A 16,827-nucleotide genomic window follows, 5' to 3' on the forward strand; every position below is an offset into this window, starting at 1 on the left:
CCGCTAAGAGAAATGAAAAGGTGAATTAATCAAATATTGTATAAATACCTGTACATTTCATGTGTTGATAACTGTATGAGCATCTTCATGCTACACTGAACACTGTGAGCACTGTATGAGAGTTGTTATTAATGACCTTTTACATGTTTCTGACCTATCTGATAAAGTAAAATGTAACAGTCAGGTTCCAGAAGTAAACGCTCCATTCATTTTCTCCATAGGGAATATTTAAAAAAAACATTTTAAAACAATTCCAACAATGAGAAAGCAGTAGTGTGTAAAGCACACCAACTAAAATCTTTAGCTCTTACCACTGCCATGAAGCTCTTTCAGTATTTGTACATACTGTATGGATATTTTGTAATAAAATTTAAATATATTGTTTCTATAGATACAACGGGTAACTTAAACTGAACAGTTTAATATGAGTTCATAATTTTTAATTTGAGGATTTATAATGTGCAATAGCTTCATGAGTTCCTCATTTAAATGTTTATCCTACATTTGCCTCCTTGCTTCAAATTAAAGTTTGCAGTGTTATCATTCTTCTTGACGTGTAGCTAAAATTTCTTCAGGGCCCATGACACTTTAACAAAAAGATCCCTTGGAAAAAAAATGACTGGGGGAAATTTGTTCTGGAAGCAGCACTGTTAAAAAGGTGGGTAAAAACGAATGCAGCCTATGTTGTTCTAATGAAAGACGTTTAAAAAAGTTAATCAAATAAAAATGTAGACAGCAGAGTTTTGTATTGTTTACCCTCAATTTTAGTCTATTAATTTACTGTAAATTACTGGACTATTTAAAGATCTTAGCATTGAAGAATTAATTTGTACTTTGTAAAAAATAAAAAAAAAACAGGATCAAAAACATAATTTCAAGAGTTCACACTTAGCTGATGATTGATTATTAAGCATATTTGGCATGCTGTCCTGGGAGAGAGCCCTGAGCTCATAAGATCCTCGAGCCTGGGGGTCCCTCCCATTTGCAGGGCGAGAGAGGGGAGTTTGAGCTCAGGCAGGTCTTAACCTCCCTTATTTATGGCTAATGACAAATTAGAAATTGCCATATAGAGATATACTGCTGGTTAAGAGCTCAATGTAGTGCCAATTCAGATTGATAAATTAACTTATGACACCTCTTTGGACTGTGGGAGGAAACCAGAGAACCCAGGGAAAACCCACGCCAACATGGGAAGAACATGCAAACTCCAAACAGAAACGCCAATCAGCCTGTTAAGGACCTGAACCAGTGACGTTCTTGCTGTGAGGCAACAATGCTAACCACCATGCTGTCCTATAAGGGAAAGGAGGAGAAGTAGGGGTGAAAGGGGGATTATTCAAGGCAAAGATAACTGAAGTAAGAAATTTGGTTATTTATAGTTTGTTAGGAATCATCTGATTGATGAATCACGTGTTAGCTAATGCAAGACCAGCCCTGATCAATCATAAGCATGTGCTCCTCTCAAAATTAGTTCATAAATAAACTTCATTTAACAGCAACCATTTTGGTTCCACAATTACAAAAAGTTCTTTATGAACCCATGCCCTTTTCATCGTGTGAACAACAGCATTTTAATTTAATCTAAAGAATATTTTCTAACAATACAAATCTTATGTGAAATGAAAAGGTTGTAAAAGACTCTTAGTCGAACCATTCATGCCAATAAAGAGCTTTTATTTTATTTTAATTTCCAGCAGGGGGGATGCAATTTAATAACTTAAAATTAAGCTCTGTAATTTAAACACACAAAATGTTGTTTTTTTTTCACAAAATTAAACATGATGACTGTACAATTGTTTTAATGCCAATTAAAAATATTATATTACTTTTTATTATGAAAACCTTATTTTAATTACACATTATTTGTTTTCACAATGTAAGAATGCAAACCCTGAATGAGAGGCGAGGAAGATGCTTCAAAATAATGTAAATGCACACAATTTTGTAACAGTTAAGTTATCTTTTTGTCCTTCTTCTTCATTATAACTAAAAAGGGATTACTTCTACAACTCGTACTATAAATAATAAAGGAGAAAAAAATCTAAACTGTCAGCCAGTGACTCAGTTTAACATTTCTTTGGCCAAAAAACCACATAAAATAAAACATATTATCACCATGACACATGGAATCAATTAGTGTAAAATGTTTACAATACAATAAACGACTGAATGTTGATTTTCTGCTCTAGCAAATATCAGTAGTGTGGTAAATAAAGGAACAATCAGGTATTTTATCAAAGTTAGCAACATAATCCTATCAGTATGGGGCTATTCAAGCTGTCAAAGCTTTCTTTTTTTTGTCAAACAAAGCTATACTATATGTTTTAATACTAGTGTAGAAAAGTGGTAGCCTGATTCAGATTAAACCTGTACAGTACACTGACTGGGAGGACCAGCCGTTCCCATGATTCCATGCAGTACCACTCAGGCATCTACACCCGTGTTGACGAGCAGCTCGTATGCAGGGTCATGACCTCTACGGCAGAGGACCACACATGCACAAAGCAGCCCAAGCATCTGTGCAGGAAAACAGAAAACAATAAAGAAAACATGAAGTACAGTGCATTAAAAGACTATGATAATCCTGTATTTCAATTGTGTTGTCTGTTCACATCTGACGATCTTGAACATTTAATCATGTCTGACTGAAGACCAGAGATGCAAACTGTAACTGGGAACTCTTTATATTTGAAAGCCAGTGACCAATATACAGGTCTGTAAATGAAATTTTAGAGAATGATTACATAAACACACAATATATTATACAGCTAGTTTTGTTTTTAAAATTGTAAAATAGTTACAGCTAGGTAACGTCCAAAGATTTTGAGGCACTACGCATTATCAATATTTGTGACTTCTGCAGCCATGGTACTTCAGAAACGTTTCTGATTATTACCCTGGAATGAGAGTATAGTTCCTAGTCATATCTAAATAGAAAGTTGCGACTTTTCAATTTTGTTAGTCTTAGTACACAGTGTAACTACATAAGACTAAAACTTTAAATAGAAAAAATATCAAAACCCTTTGGTCATTTTTAAGTGATATGCTAATGGTATACTCCAATTCAATGATCTATGCTAAGCTAAAAGTTACCCCACCTGACCCAAAAATCAGCTGAATAGATTTAGAAATGGTAAAACTCAACTGTTTGACATTAGAGGAACTGTAAAATTCACCCATTTTTTTTTAAAGGAAGGATTTATTAGCCAGTATGCTAATAAAAATATGTTTTATTACCAATATATATTTTTTCTTAGCAGCCCAAGCATCTATGCAGGAAACAGGAAAGGATAAAGAAAACATAAAGTACACTGAAAGACTACATATAATGAAAAATTGCATATAATTTGTAAACATCTAAATATCAAACATATTTTTTAAAATGAAAGTGTTCTTTTATGGATTTATTAGCCACCATGCTAAAAAAACTTTTTTTAATAGCAATATATATTTTTTATTAGCCAACAATATATCATTCATTACCTTTTTAAAGGAGAATGACAGCACTGACGTCTTAATAAACCTGTTTTTATTACCAAAATATTACATGGCTCTCACGAATGCTTGACTTTGATTGGTCAGTATGATGTGATAGCCCAGTGATGAGATTAAATGTCTGCATGATCTTGGAAGTTTCTTCCAAATTTTAATCTTTTTTTCTTTATTGTGTATATTGTGTAATTGAGGGTGGGGTTATACTCTATTTTAATACTCCCCTTGTCATCTTTAAATTGTAGAAAAATAACAGTTGGAGAGAGAAGGGCTAAAGCCCCTGATATACTTCAAACAAAGTTCTTTTCATTCTTTGTTTTTTTTTTCAACACTTCTTTCAACACTTTTTTCAAACAATGTGACACCCCATGCTGACACCTCAAGCAGTGTTGTAAACATGAAAGCCTTCAAAATGTGCACTGTGTAGTTTGAAGATCTCCAGAAAGGGTTATCGCCAAGCATGCAATAAAGAAACCTGAATTCCACTTTGGAAACACTGGCGTTTACGCTCCAAGTACAAGATGGTCAAAGAAGGAGGAGTTCCTGAACACACCCACTGATTGCGTAATCAACACTGACCAATGGTAGTTCAAAGGTATTAAGAAAATGAACTCCCTCAAAATGTTTGCTCTGGTGAGCTGTTTCAAACTGCTGAAACACATTCAAAACCAACTTTGTTTTAGTTGGATTTTGATTAAAATTACATCATTTCAGTTTGTTCTTCATATTTGTAAAGTATATAAGGGCCTTAAGGATATTCTGCCAAAGCCTACAAATTGACAGCTTAGACAACAACTTGTAAATAAAGATTTCAGTTGTGGATGAAAGATTATCAAGGTGGATTAACTTAAAATATCAGTGGATTAACTTAAACATCCTGTATTAACTGGTCACCTCGAGAAGAACACTGTGAGCTAACAAAGTAGATTTTGTCAATTTTGATTAAATTAGGAATCTTTCATACACGCGTTTTTGCTATTGAGTAGCTATGAAACTGTTACTATGATATGTTAGTTTGAAGTAAAGAAAATACAACCATAATCCGGTGTTTCTATTTTCTGCTATTCTGTTTTACCTTCCCTGTGTGTACTGCTAAACTCACATATTAGACCATTTTTAAGACCGCTGACCTTAACTGCAAATGAGTTTTTACCTGTATGGCAGCGAATGTCAGTGCAGCCAAAATGACATACAGCATAATGTCCTTAAGCTTCTTGACTACAAGAACTTCACACCCCTGTGACAAATACACCGCATTAGTTATCATTTCATAGTTCTGGACTGCAGCTCTGTAGAAAGTGTGTGAGTGTACATTACCTCTGGGTAAAGGTCTCCGGGACGCATTAATGTCCCGGTGCAGTTGCTGATGGTAGGTTTGCAGCAGCTCACTGGAACACTGTTGTTTTTGGACTCGATAAACCAATGAGTGTTCATCCAGTCAGAGTAATTATGAATGCCACAGCAGTGAAGCTAAAAGTGAAAGATTGTATAGTTTAGATTAAACACATGAGAGAGATGACAATGAGAGGAAACTTACGGCCTTACAGTACCTGTCTCTGCACATAGTCAATGGCCCTGCTGGGAGCGTCTGTGTTTGTGCCTTTGTATTCATTATATACTTTCTGAATAGAGTGATTCACCACAGCCTCGACCTTTCAGAGGAAAAAAATGCTTTAATATTAATACTTTCTTACTTATGCATGCACATATACTTGTATTTAATTATTTCCAACCTTGGCTCTGTAAATATAACCTAGCACCACCACAACCACTTCAGTTGCAAAGACCAGAAGCAGCACTGCAGAAAACTGCAGAAAATAATCAGATGAGAAAAATCAGGACAGATTCGGTATTCAAAATCATTAAGGCTGTACGTGTGAAAGTAAAAGGGTGTCAGTTTGTTGTTTACCGTGACCAGGCCACAGCGGCTTTCTCGAATGGTGGCACAGCAGCCGATGAAACCAATGACAAAAAGAAGAGTGCCGACAGCAATGATCACCATTGCAGGAATGAAAGTGTAGATATCCTCAAAAAAATGATCGTAATCATCATATGTTATAAAAACATATGCTCCTATGTAGCACAGTATACCTGCCGCAGCCTGGAAAGAGAGCAAGTGAAATATTGTTAGTTCACAATCACACTTATATTGACATGTAGAATAACATTTGTAATTCATTCCTTCATTTTCTTTTCGGCTTAGTCCCTTTATTAATCTGGAATCACTACAGCAGAATGAACCGCTAACTTATCCAGCATATGTTTTACACAGCATGTCCTTCCAGCTGCAACCCATCACTGGAAAACATCCATACACACTCATTCACACACATACACTATGGACAATTTAGCTGACTTAATTCACCTATAGCACATATTTTTGACCTTGTAGGGGTAATCGGAGCACTTGGAGGAAAACGGGGAGAACATGTAAACTCCACACGGAAATGTCGACTAGGCTCGAACCAGCAACCTTCTTGCTGTGAGGTGATTGTGCTACCCACTGCGCCACAGTGCTACCCAATGTTTGTAATATTTTATTTTAAAATATATAGTTTTGTGTAAAAGATCTTTGTTTGTAATCTCCATTTTCTAAGATTATGTTATCGTCAATATTATTATAATTATCTCTCAAATCAAACATGCTGCTTTAATTCCTAATTCCCTAATAATTTTTATACAATAAAAAATGCATGTTTTGTCTATAAAATGTATTATTTGTTTTATTAAAAATTGTTTAATATGTCAATAAAGTATGTCAGTGAAAATGAAAAGTCAAAAAGGGCTTTAAAATATTTTAGTTTTTTACTGCTGTTCTTTCTATTTATTGTTTAAGTCAAATAAAAAAAATAAACATTTGATTTCGTTTAGAGTTATGTCAAGGTTTTTTATGATGTTAAATAGTGTTGCAAACTGTGTTTTGGAAAAAAAAAACATATATAAAGGTGACAACACCAAAACCAAACATCAAAAATATCACATTTATTTACTGAAAGGCTATCATGTAGCATGTGATGTTTCAAGAATACAGCCTCTTCATCAGTCGAATTATGAGGAGTCATGTCACACGCTATGTGATCTTTTAGTAAATTAGATGTTTTTGGAGCTTTGATGTTGCCGGCTTTATCTTTGCTGTTATGTACATATTTTGGCTGAGCACCCCTTTGAGATCAATGTACATGCTTTTGTGCATTTAACTGGAAATCATACATTTTTAGTTATTTTTCATTTCAAACCACGCAATTATATACAGTTTAGATATTAGGCTAACAGTAATGTTAGGTATTGATTTAACAATAAAGTACTAACAATTTAATCAGCTACAGCTCATAAATAACTGTAATTTAGACTGATATCTCTGTTCATCTCTATATCAAGATATTTGAAGCACTAAAAAAGCTTTAGTATTTTCTGAATAAATAAACAACATAATGCTACAAAAAATCCCTTGCATTAAACCCCCTGTGCGATAATATTGTGGAAAGACATCTTGGATTTTCCTTGCCATTGCAAACGCTAGTGGATCTTATTTTATAGACAGATTTTTGTATGATTGCGCATATAAACTAAATCTACAAACATACTATGCATTTTATGCTTAAACAGCCTTCATTAGATGATTTTGTTTTGATTGTGATTAGATAACGTTATTCGTTGCATCCATCGCCTTTACCAATTGCTCTGTACGTGACACACTGGGGATAAAACTGACAGAAATACAGAATTTTACCGGGTGCAATTTCCGGTTTAGATTCATTTTATGATGTTTTAAGTTAAACAACATATTTATCTAAAAGAATGTCAATTATGATAAGCATGTAAACAACAGCTCGTTCGCTGTAGCCCCTCTGCGTCTCTGCAGAGCTATGCCGCACACTGCCCGCTAATCGCTGCATCCCTGCTGTAGGTTACTTACCCAGAAAATCAGATTGAGGAAGACGAGAACCGTCTTTGAAGAGATCACGCCACATTGTCCCATTTTCACGCTGGCTAGTATATATTTTGATCCAGAAAGGGAAATTCACGTTAATAGCAGCTGCATATCGTGAGCGAGATTGTCAGGCTCCTGTAGTCAACAGAGCATCCAACTGGACAGCGACAGTCACGTGTCCCACTGACCTCAATACCGCGAAGAGCCGAGTGCTGTTAGTTCACGCAGGCGGTAAGACACAGTCAAATGGCGTATTTTAGACGTTATAACTCTCTTTCTAGCTTTAGAACCTGCACCAGCCCCAGTGGTGTTCATGTGGTCATTTGAGTTATACTGATAAATATTAATTTTCAGGGTTTTATATAGCGAGTCTGAAGACAGACTCGCCACTCTGACTGATTTGTCATGGTATTAGGTTTTTGAAAGCTAGCCTTATTAGCCTAAGTCATATTTATTAGTTTCAAATAAATAACATCATATTTTTTTAGTCATTTAAATCACATTTATTTTTTTACTTTGATTCTTATAGGTTATAAATATCTGGTTTCAATTAGGAGCAACAAATATGTGGCACTTATAGGACTACTATCATTTGAAAGCAGGAGAAACTATTTTTCTTCTATTTGTCTAACTCTCTTAACAATAAAAATGCAAATACAAATTACTTCCTTATAAAGACTTTAAAAACAGAAATGTGAGATATGATGTCATGTAGTGTCGTGTTGAGTAAATGGAGGACAGCTTTGGGTCAAACTTATGACTATTGTTCTCGTTGTTTGTTCCATTTGCATTGTTTACATGCTAATGAGCTTGAACTGGAATTATGTGTTGTTCTGTTATGCCACACCGATGCTTAACTGTTTTCACATTGACGTAATCATAGACCAAAATTTGACCTACAAATAGCTTATACAGAGCAGGCTAGGTGTTAATTAGAACTTTTTGTACATTGCGTACATTCTTGGGGCAAGATAAGAGCACAGTATTGAGCAATGTGTCAGTTTTTAATCTTGCTTTATTCTTACTGTACTATAGTTTAATGCTGATATCATACTTCCATTATTGTCATCATATTTTCATTCTGTTTTAGTGGTTGGAAGTTTGAAAGCTTTGTCATTTTCAACTGTTTGAACTGCTTGAGATCATTCACACAGGTAAGTGTATTTCTGCTTTTTGTTAGCTGTTCAATCATTGTGTTTATACACTCCTACACTCTTTAAAAAGTTCCAAAATGTATTTTTTGCTGCAGTTCCAAACTAATTTATGAATTCAAAAACAAGTCAAAAATACTGACACTCATTACCAAGTTTATGCACCTTAATTTTAAAATTTCATATTTTTTATTTTACAATTATCTTTTCTATGCTTTTACATTATATCTTATTGTACAACACAGTGGTCAAAAACTGGTGTGTTTATTTGTGCTTCATACTGTAAATAAATAGATGTTATGAAATATATTTTACAAGAGCAAACTAAATGTTATATTGTTTAAATATTATAGAGGTATAATATAGGCCACTTTCTAAAACTTTTTCATTCATTCATTTTCTTTTCAGCTTAGCACCTTTATTAATCTGTGGTCATTACAGTGGAATGTACTGCCAACTTATCCAGCATATGTTTTAGACAGCGGAAGCCCTTCCAGCTGCAACCCATCACTGGGAAACATTCATACACACGCATTCACACTCATACACTAAAGACAATTTAGTTTACCCAATTCACACCACATGTGTTTGAGGGGGGAATTGGAGCACCTGGAGAAAACCCATGGGAACAAGGGGAGAACAACTTTGTGGAACTTTACTGTGGAATCTAATTTTTCACATTAAAAATAGCTGCAGCAGATATCAAGGACCAATAATGCAATTTAAAAGCTTTAAAAAACAACGGAAAACACCCCTACATTACAAGGTACAGTAAATTTCTATTAAAATATATACTTATAACTGTATATATAACAGTTAACTATCACTCTACATAACAGAATCGTTTTTGGTTGTCAGTGAGCAATTCGTAAATTAATTAAATGAATACTTTTGTGTAAAGAACATTTGGAAAAAGGATCTTGGGTTACACGGAGATTCTTCAGATTCTTCACCAATAACAGATTTTTATTATGTATATGAGTGTATCTGTACAAATGTAAACATGCTCTAATTTGATACCGTAAAGTTCTTTTTTGATTGATAATTTTTAGTGGACCTCATTCAACTATGAAATCTAAAATAAATCAAATGTTCTAAATCCAAACCTCTTGTCTAGCACCTGATTTAACATTTAACACCTGATTGTTAAACCACTTGTTTAACACCTGATGTAAACAAACCTTCAATAAATAGTGACATTTCAGATACAAATTATGACACTTTTAACATTGTAGTTGCATGCAGGAGCAACTGACTTCACGGATTTGGTCTTTATTTAATACAAATCATTGAAAAAAATAAAACAATTCTGGACATCTTCTAAAAATAAATATACAAGTATAACTTGTTGCTTTTTTATGACATGGAGCTGGTTAGGCATAGTTATGAAACAAATTACAGTTGATGAAAAAGCAATTTCAAATTCCAAGTGAATTAAACTGTGAAGATCTCAGCTGACGGAAGTCATCATCATCATTTATTGTCTTGAATGTAGCTTTCTAATATCTTCATTAATATTGCAGTCTCCTAGAATGACCAGAAATCAATGTCAAATGTTGATTATGTTCTGTTAGTGATTGTCATATCAATAATAATATCAGCAGTTTTTTTGCAGTACTGACATTTTACCCAGCTGAAAAAACAGCATATGTTGATAAGGTATGTTTTGATGCTAGTGTTTATTGAAGTTTTAGTATTTAGTTTTTGAAAATTTCGTATCGTACAACACTACTTATATGTTGGTGCTGATAAGTAAAGGATCAGTGGAACCCAGCTGTACACTCTCAGAAATAAAGGTACAGGAGCTGTCACTGTGGCAGTACCTATTCTAAAGGTACATGTTTGTACCTAAAGGGTCCATAATGGTACCTCAAAGGTACATTTAAGGCACATTTGGGCACTGATATGCACGTTTAAGTTACCACTGCGGACTCTTTGGGTACAAATATGTATTTTTTGAAAAGGTACCACCACAGTGACAGCTCTTGTACCTTTATTTTGGAGAGTGTATGCTTTTTTCTCTCTCTTTTTTTTGTTGTTGTACGCTATTGTTTAAAATGCATTGTATCAACAGGGTAAACAAGCAATATAGTTTAAATCCTTAAACAAAATGAATTAAGGCTCTATTAAAAGTACTGAGAAAACAATTGTATGACATCTCTCATATTTTACTGTACAGTGGGAAAGAAATGATTCATTGGATTTACTAAATTGTTTACAAACAATCTATATGGGCTGATTTTAAACAAACAAGTTGAACGTTATAAACGTTATAAACCCATATAAATTGTTGCAAAATTGTTGCAAAACAATTTATATGGGTGTAATTTAAATGAACAAACTAAATGTAGCAATGTTCAATTGAAGGGTTTAATCTGTTAAAATTCAGAACAAATACATTATTTACAACCACTTAACATAAAAAATGTAAATCCAAGAAATCTTCTTTAAATCTTTTTTTCTGTGTAATTTCCTTAAAAAAGGTTTAGTAAATTCAATAATATTTTTCAATGTGTGCTGTTGTTCAGTGTTTTCTTCAGCAAGGTAAACAAACAATATAGCTTAAATCCTTGAACAAAATGAATAAATGACTCATTAAAAGTAAAAAACAATGATATGATGTCTCATATTTGATATCAGACAGCTTCAGATGGACAGAATGTGCAATATCGGTTCTTACCGGGACGTTCGGGCGGATGTGGCGCGTGTCGAGGTGTGTTTGCAGAGCGACTCTCAGCATCTCCTGGAAAACATCCTCGGGCTCGACCTGCCGGGCGTTCAGCGCAGCCTCGACGGCTGTCATCGTGGACTCATCCTCGGTCGGCAAGTGCTTGCTGTCCACGACACTTTTCTTCCCCATAAAATGACCTTAAGTGTCAAACCACATTTCTGTTCTATGTGTAAAGCACGTTAAATGTAGCACAACAATAAGTTATGGATGCATCTCACCTGTTGCCCATAAATTTCCTCTGGGGTTTACTTTGATCTTTGCAACTTTGTTTCTAAGTTCAGTCAAGTCGAGGCTCACTGACGACGTTTTCGAAATGTAAAAAGAGAAAAGCACAAGGTATGTGAGGAATCCACAGCAACAAAACCTGGATACGCTTGGACTGGACATTTTTGAACTCTGTCGGTGTCTCCTTCTCGGTGTCCGTCCCTCTATTAGGGCTGTCGGCGTCAGATGTTGTTTTTATATCGGGCGGATGGGAGGGATGACTGGGTGTCGTGCACTGTAATGACTTGTTGCGTTCGTTTAACGTCCAGCGAACAGATGCCGCAACGCTGTCGATCACAGCAAATCATCAGGCTCGTGACGGGAATATGAGGGAGCCTATGGAAAAGCAATTATCACTTGCCAACCGACGTGTGATATAATTTTGCAGACTCAATTTCTTTCGAACTGCAGAGTTCAGTTCAGCACCATGGACAACACTCACACCACACGTTGCTCACATGAGAGGAAAATCTGTTGAACTTGGCGTCCCAAAGGGTTTCACTTTTTACAACAGAAAAAAAAAATCAAAACCTGCTTATAAATTTCAATATTGATAACAAAAATAAGTATTATAATAAATTAATGACACATATCAAATGTCAAAGTTTAAGGTAGAAAAACTGAAGTAGTATTTTCATGTAAACTTTAATCATTTTTTTTATTTCACATTTAAATGTAAAATCGGGGCGCACGGTGGTGCAGTAGAACGATCGCTTTAAAGCAAAAAGGTCGCTGGTTCGAGTCTCGGCTGAGCTAGTTGGCATTTCTGTGGAGTTTGCATGTTCTCCCCGTGTTGGCGTGGGTTTCCTCCGGGTGCTCCGGTTTCCTCCACAAGTTTAAAGACGCCACCCACACACACACACACACACACACACACACACACAAACACACACACACACACACAGTTCACTAGTTCACAAATAATTTATAAATATAAATATTATATGGTAGCACAGTAACTCAGTGGTTAGCACTGTCGTCTCACACCAAGAATGTCGCTGGTTCGAGCCCAGGCTGGGACAGTTGCCGTTTCTGTGTGGATTTTGCATGTTCTCCTTTTGTTAGCGTGGGTTTCCTCTGGGTGCTCTGGTTTTCCCCACAGCCAAAGACATGCTATGAGTGCTTCTAATAAGCTTAATTGGCTGTAGTGTGTGTGAGACTGTATTGGTGTTTCCCAGTGCTGGGTTGCTGCTGGAAGGACATCCACTGCATAAAACATACAGTATGCTGGATAAGTTTGCAGTTCATTCTACTGTGGCGACTCCTGATAAATAAAGGGACTAAGCCGAAGGAAAACAAATGAACAAATGAATAAATATTATATATTATGTGTGTTCAGATTAATATTGTGTATATTTTTAAGACATTTATAAAAATAAAAAAGGTAATGATACTTAAATAACAAGAACACTGAATAAATAAGTTGTCATTTTTACCCTTTTTTGATTGATGATTGAATGGTTGGGTTCAATTGATGCTATTACTAGTCATTTTTTAATGTCATTTTATAATTATCACAGCGAATGTTTTGTTCATTACACCACAATGTATCCATATGTTTGTTTAATACAAAAAAAGGCTTGGTTCAGCAATCTCATCTTAAGTCTTGCAATATAGTCAAATTGTCAATACTTTCCAGATATGGTATGACATAAAGCTGACTCAAATACTCTAACACACATAAAACACAGTTTGCATTATATTAATGGCAGTCGCGTTCATTAAGGGTGCAGTAGGTGATCTGCCATAATGGTAACCGTTAGCATAATAGCTATGAAAACACCTCACCTGCCGTCTAAGCCACGTCTCCTGAAATCACGAAAGCGCACTGTAAAGATGATAATAGACAAACCACTAGAATAGATTATGTCAGTTGCCAATTATAATACTTTATAGTACTTTATAATACTACAATTCCCAATGAAAAAACTCTATTATATCTAGCACTTTTTTCAGTTCAAGCTAAACTTGTCATAATGTGCAATACTTCATGCATGCAAGGATAGCTGATCTCACTCTCTCACGCGTTTTGTCCTAAAGTGACTTTGGTGTTTGGTCGGCGGCGTGCAGGAATTACACTTATTACTAAGCCATAATTACGTGCTATTTCAGAACAAATATTTTAAGTAGCAAGGTAAACAATATAGAAGTCCCAGCTTGACAATGTTAAAAAATGAACCAATGTGATGTGAATATAAAACTTAATCTCAGTAAAGCAGGCTAGATGGAATAGCACTATTTACTTATGTTTTGTTGTTAAACTAAATAAAAATCTACATTATTGATGCAAAGGTCACTTATAAAACAAAAGAAAATAGTCACATCAATCTTTTGCCTGAAGATTTCAGTGGCTGAACAACACTTCTGTGCACATAACCCATTCATAAAACAACACAATCTACATCAGCTTTAAAACATATTATTACCTGTCTAAAGGAAATACTTCAGCCATGGTGTGTCATCCTTCATCCAGCGTGCAAAAGTAACTCCAATATTCATTTAGGATTTTAAAAAGTTTTGATTCAACATTTGTTTTAGCATGCACATGTGCACGGAAATGGCAGATCTGCATGAACAGTTGTGCAGATGTACAAATCGACATTTGTTGAGAGAGGGTTATCAGAATTTTGGAGTTATCGGCCTGACAATATTTATTGGATGAACTGTTTTGGTCTTTTGCCTTAACCAGAATATAAAAATGCATATAAACACGTTTAGATCATTTACTTTAATCATTACTATTGGAATGTGAAGAGACTTTCAACCAGCACAACAAAAAAATGTTTCTGAAGACAATCACCTACTGCAGCTTCAAGAGTCAATTGCACATGCTTTATTTTCAGGATCACTTGTTAAACAGTAACTTCATCATTAATGAAATCAACTCTTTGAAAGAAGATTTTATCCAGTTCTCCTCATCTTTATAAATTGGTTTGCCCCTGTGCATGTGTGTGTGTGTGTGTGTGTGATGTTTCCTTCACAGTTTCCAGCAGAGATTGGAGGAAGAGGGTGAGGACGCTGGATGAACTTGCCAAGGGTTGAAGGTGAAAATGCAAAGCCATTACCACCAGTGACACCTCTTTTCCCCATGGCTTGACATGAGACCATAATAGTGCAACTCCAGTGAGCAGTTTGACTCATTTCTTTTTTCTCTCTCTCTTTCTGCAGTTCTAAATACATGGGCCAGTGACTCATAAGGGACTCACTCAGCATGCCATAAAACTCAGATGTGTGGAAGCTGATGATGGCTGAATAATGCTGAGAATTTAAAGGTGCTAAACTTCTCCTGCCTCAACACCTATCTTTATGATAAGCCACATAAGAAGTAAGCTGTAGTAAACAGAATCGGAAAGAGTGTTAACTTCAGCCTGTCCTGCCTCTCACCCCTGCCATTTCGACTTTTACACACTTCTTCAAGTGTGAAAGGGAAAGCAGAGTGATTCATGTTTTATGACGCTGCAAGTGATAAACACAAACTAATTATCACGTGGCATTAGTACTTGCAATTTTTAATACGTTTGCAGTGATGTGTCCTGTGTTTTGACAGGATAAACTGAAGCTGTAGAGGCAGATCAAATTGGTCTCAGAGGTAAGAAATGTTTATGGTATTTTGCAGTACAGGAACCCACTATATAATTTTCTTCAAGTGCCATGCACTTACGCTTCATTAATAATTAAATAATAATTTCATACAGTGCACTCAATGTGCACAAACATGTTCGTATTTGTAATACTTCTATTTAATTTTTATAAAGCTGCATATAATTACATCTTTACTTCATTTCAGTTACACTTTACAGTATTAACCTGTGAATACATTGTACTTACCTAGGAAAAGTTTACTTATAAAGGTCACTACATGGGACAAGAGGTACATTTACAGTAGTTAATATACACTAAAGAAATTAAGCCAGTTCAACAACAACAAAAACATAATCCTTATTTCATTTTGCTTTTTCTTATTCACTCAACTTTTGAAAACATCAGTTGCATTGATCTAAAATGTCTGAAGTTAAATAAACAAAAAGAACTTATTTGGAAATTGGTACTAAGAAATAATACATTATCAGAACAAACAAACATAGTTTAATCGAGAGAAAAAAAAGACTAACACAGAGACAAATGACAATAAAATAGACAGAATTAGAAACAGGACAAGCAGGAGGAAAAACAACAATAATGGTAAATGAGAAAAGGATCAAAACATGGCAGGACAAACAAGAAAAAATGCTTTATAATGTTTCACAGGGAAAAACAAGACTCAGCAAAGTGTATGTGTGAATCTTTACAGTCTAGCTGTGTGTGTGTAATCAGGAGACCAGAAACTGGTTCCTCTATTTGAATTATACTGTAGTTTGAGCATTTGATCTGTCATTTAATTATTGCAGGATTTTGTTGTTCATGAAAATTAAATATCAAATACATTTGATTTCTCATTTAAGAATGCATTTTGAATTATTATTCGATTGCTTGATTTTTCATTTGGGTAGTTGTTTTAAAAGTTTGATTTATTATTTGATCTTTTTAGGCATTTGAATTTTCATTTGAATTTTGTTAAGTATTAGCCCACCTGATTATTTTCCCCCCAATTTCTGTTTAACGGAGAGAAGCTTTTTTCAGTACATTTCTAAACATAATAGTTTTTATAACTCATTTCTAACAGCTAATTTATTTTATCTTTGCCATGATGACAGTAAATAATATTTTACTAGATATTTTTCAAGACACTTCTATACCACTTAAAGTGACATTTAAAGGCTTAACTAGGTTAATTAGGTTAACTAGGCAGGTTAGGGTAATTCGGCAAGTTATTGTATAATGATGATTTGTTCTGTAGACAGTCGGAAAAAATATATAGCTTAAAGGGGCTAATAATTTTGTCCTTGAAAAGGTTTAAAAAAATAAAAACTGCTTTTAGCTGAAACAAATAAGACCGTCTCCTAAAGAAAAATGGTATCAGACATAATTCTTACTTCAACTGTATACATAACAGTTAAATGCAAACAGTCTGTAGGTAAAAAAACATTTACTGTAGGTAAATGTAAGATAAAATTCAAATTAAAAGTCTTTCTGCTGCTGTGCCCTGCCAGAAGTAACAAGTTGGCAGAAGCTCACAAAACTATTCTTTTTAACTTAATCAAGAAAATTTAGATTTAGCTTATGTAAACGTGTTAAATGTAGTTGTACAGACATTTCTACTGTTTTTTGCCAAACCAAAGTCATTTAAAGTAATTTTTTAAAAGTATTTTAAACTTTTT

At 34.6% G+C, this 16,827-nt stretch overlaps 2 protein-coding genes and 1 long non-coding RNA gene across 8 annotated transcripts in view; 1 reads left to right on the forward strand and 2 right to left on the reverse strand.

Moving 5' to 3' along the window:
- Nucleotides 1-2,291: 2,291 nt before the first annotated feature.
- Nucleotides 2,292-7,589, reverse strand: tspan3b (tetraspanin 3b). 2 transcript variants are annotated; one of them, NM_001082866.1, is given in 7 exon segments: nt 2,292-2,517; nt 4,646-4,729; nt 4,810-4,962; nt 5,043-5,144; nt 5,226-5,300; nt 5,402-5,593; nt 7,409-7,589. In NM_001082866.1, coding segments are annotated over 7 exon segments (762 nt in total). In that variant the 5' UTR covers nt 7,472-7,589; the 3' UTR covers nt 2,292-2,424.
- LOC147836005 (uncharacterized) overlaps nt 7,411-16,827 on the forward strand; it is an 80,011-nt gene continuing 70,594 nt past the window's right edge. For all 5 annotated transcript variants that reach the window (XR_015495776.1, XR_015495777.1, XR_015495775.1 and 2 more), the window contains exons 1-5: nt 7,411-7,654; nt 8,514-8,577; nt 14,553-14,613; nt 14,738-14,841; nt 15,117-15,158. This is a non-coding gene — a long non-coding RNA (uncharacterized LOC147836005). The remainder of the gene's footprint in view (nt 7,655-8,513; nt 8,578-14,552; nt 14,614-14,737; nt 14,842-15,116; nt 15,159-16,827) is intronic.
- Nucleotides 9,934-11,715, reverse strand: nmbb (neuromedin Bb). The gene is given in 3 exon segments (NM_001128756.1): nt 9,934-10,101; nt 11,255-11,442; nt 11,524-11,715. Coding segments are annotated over 3 exon segments (411 nt in total). The 5' UTR covers nt 11,693-11,715; the 3' UTR covers nt 9,934-10,047.

This window comes from Danio rerio, chromosome 7 (genome assembly GCF_052040795.2).
Source record: "Danio rerio strain M-AB ecotype USA chromosome 7, GRCz13ab, whole genome shotgun sequence".
NCBI classification, from domain to species: Eukaryota; Metazoa; Chordata; class Actinopteri; order Cypriniformes; family Danionidae; genus Danio; species Danio rerio.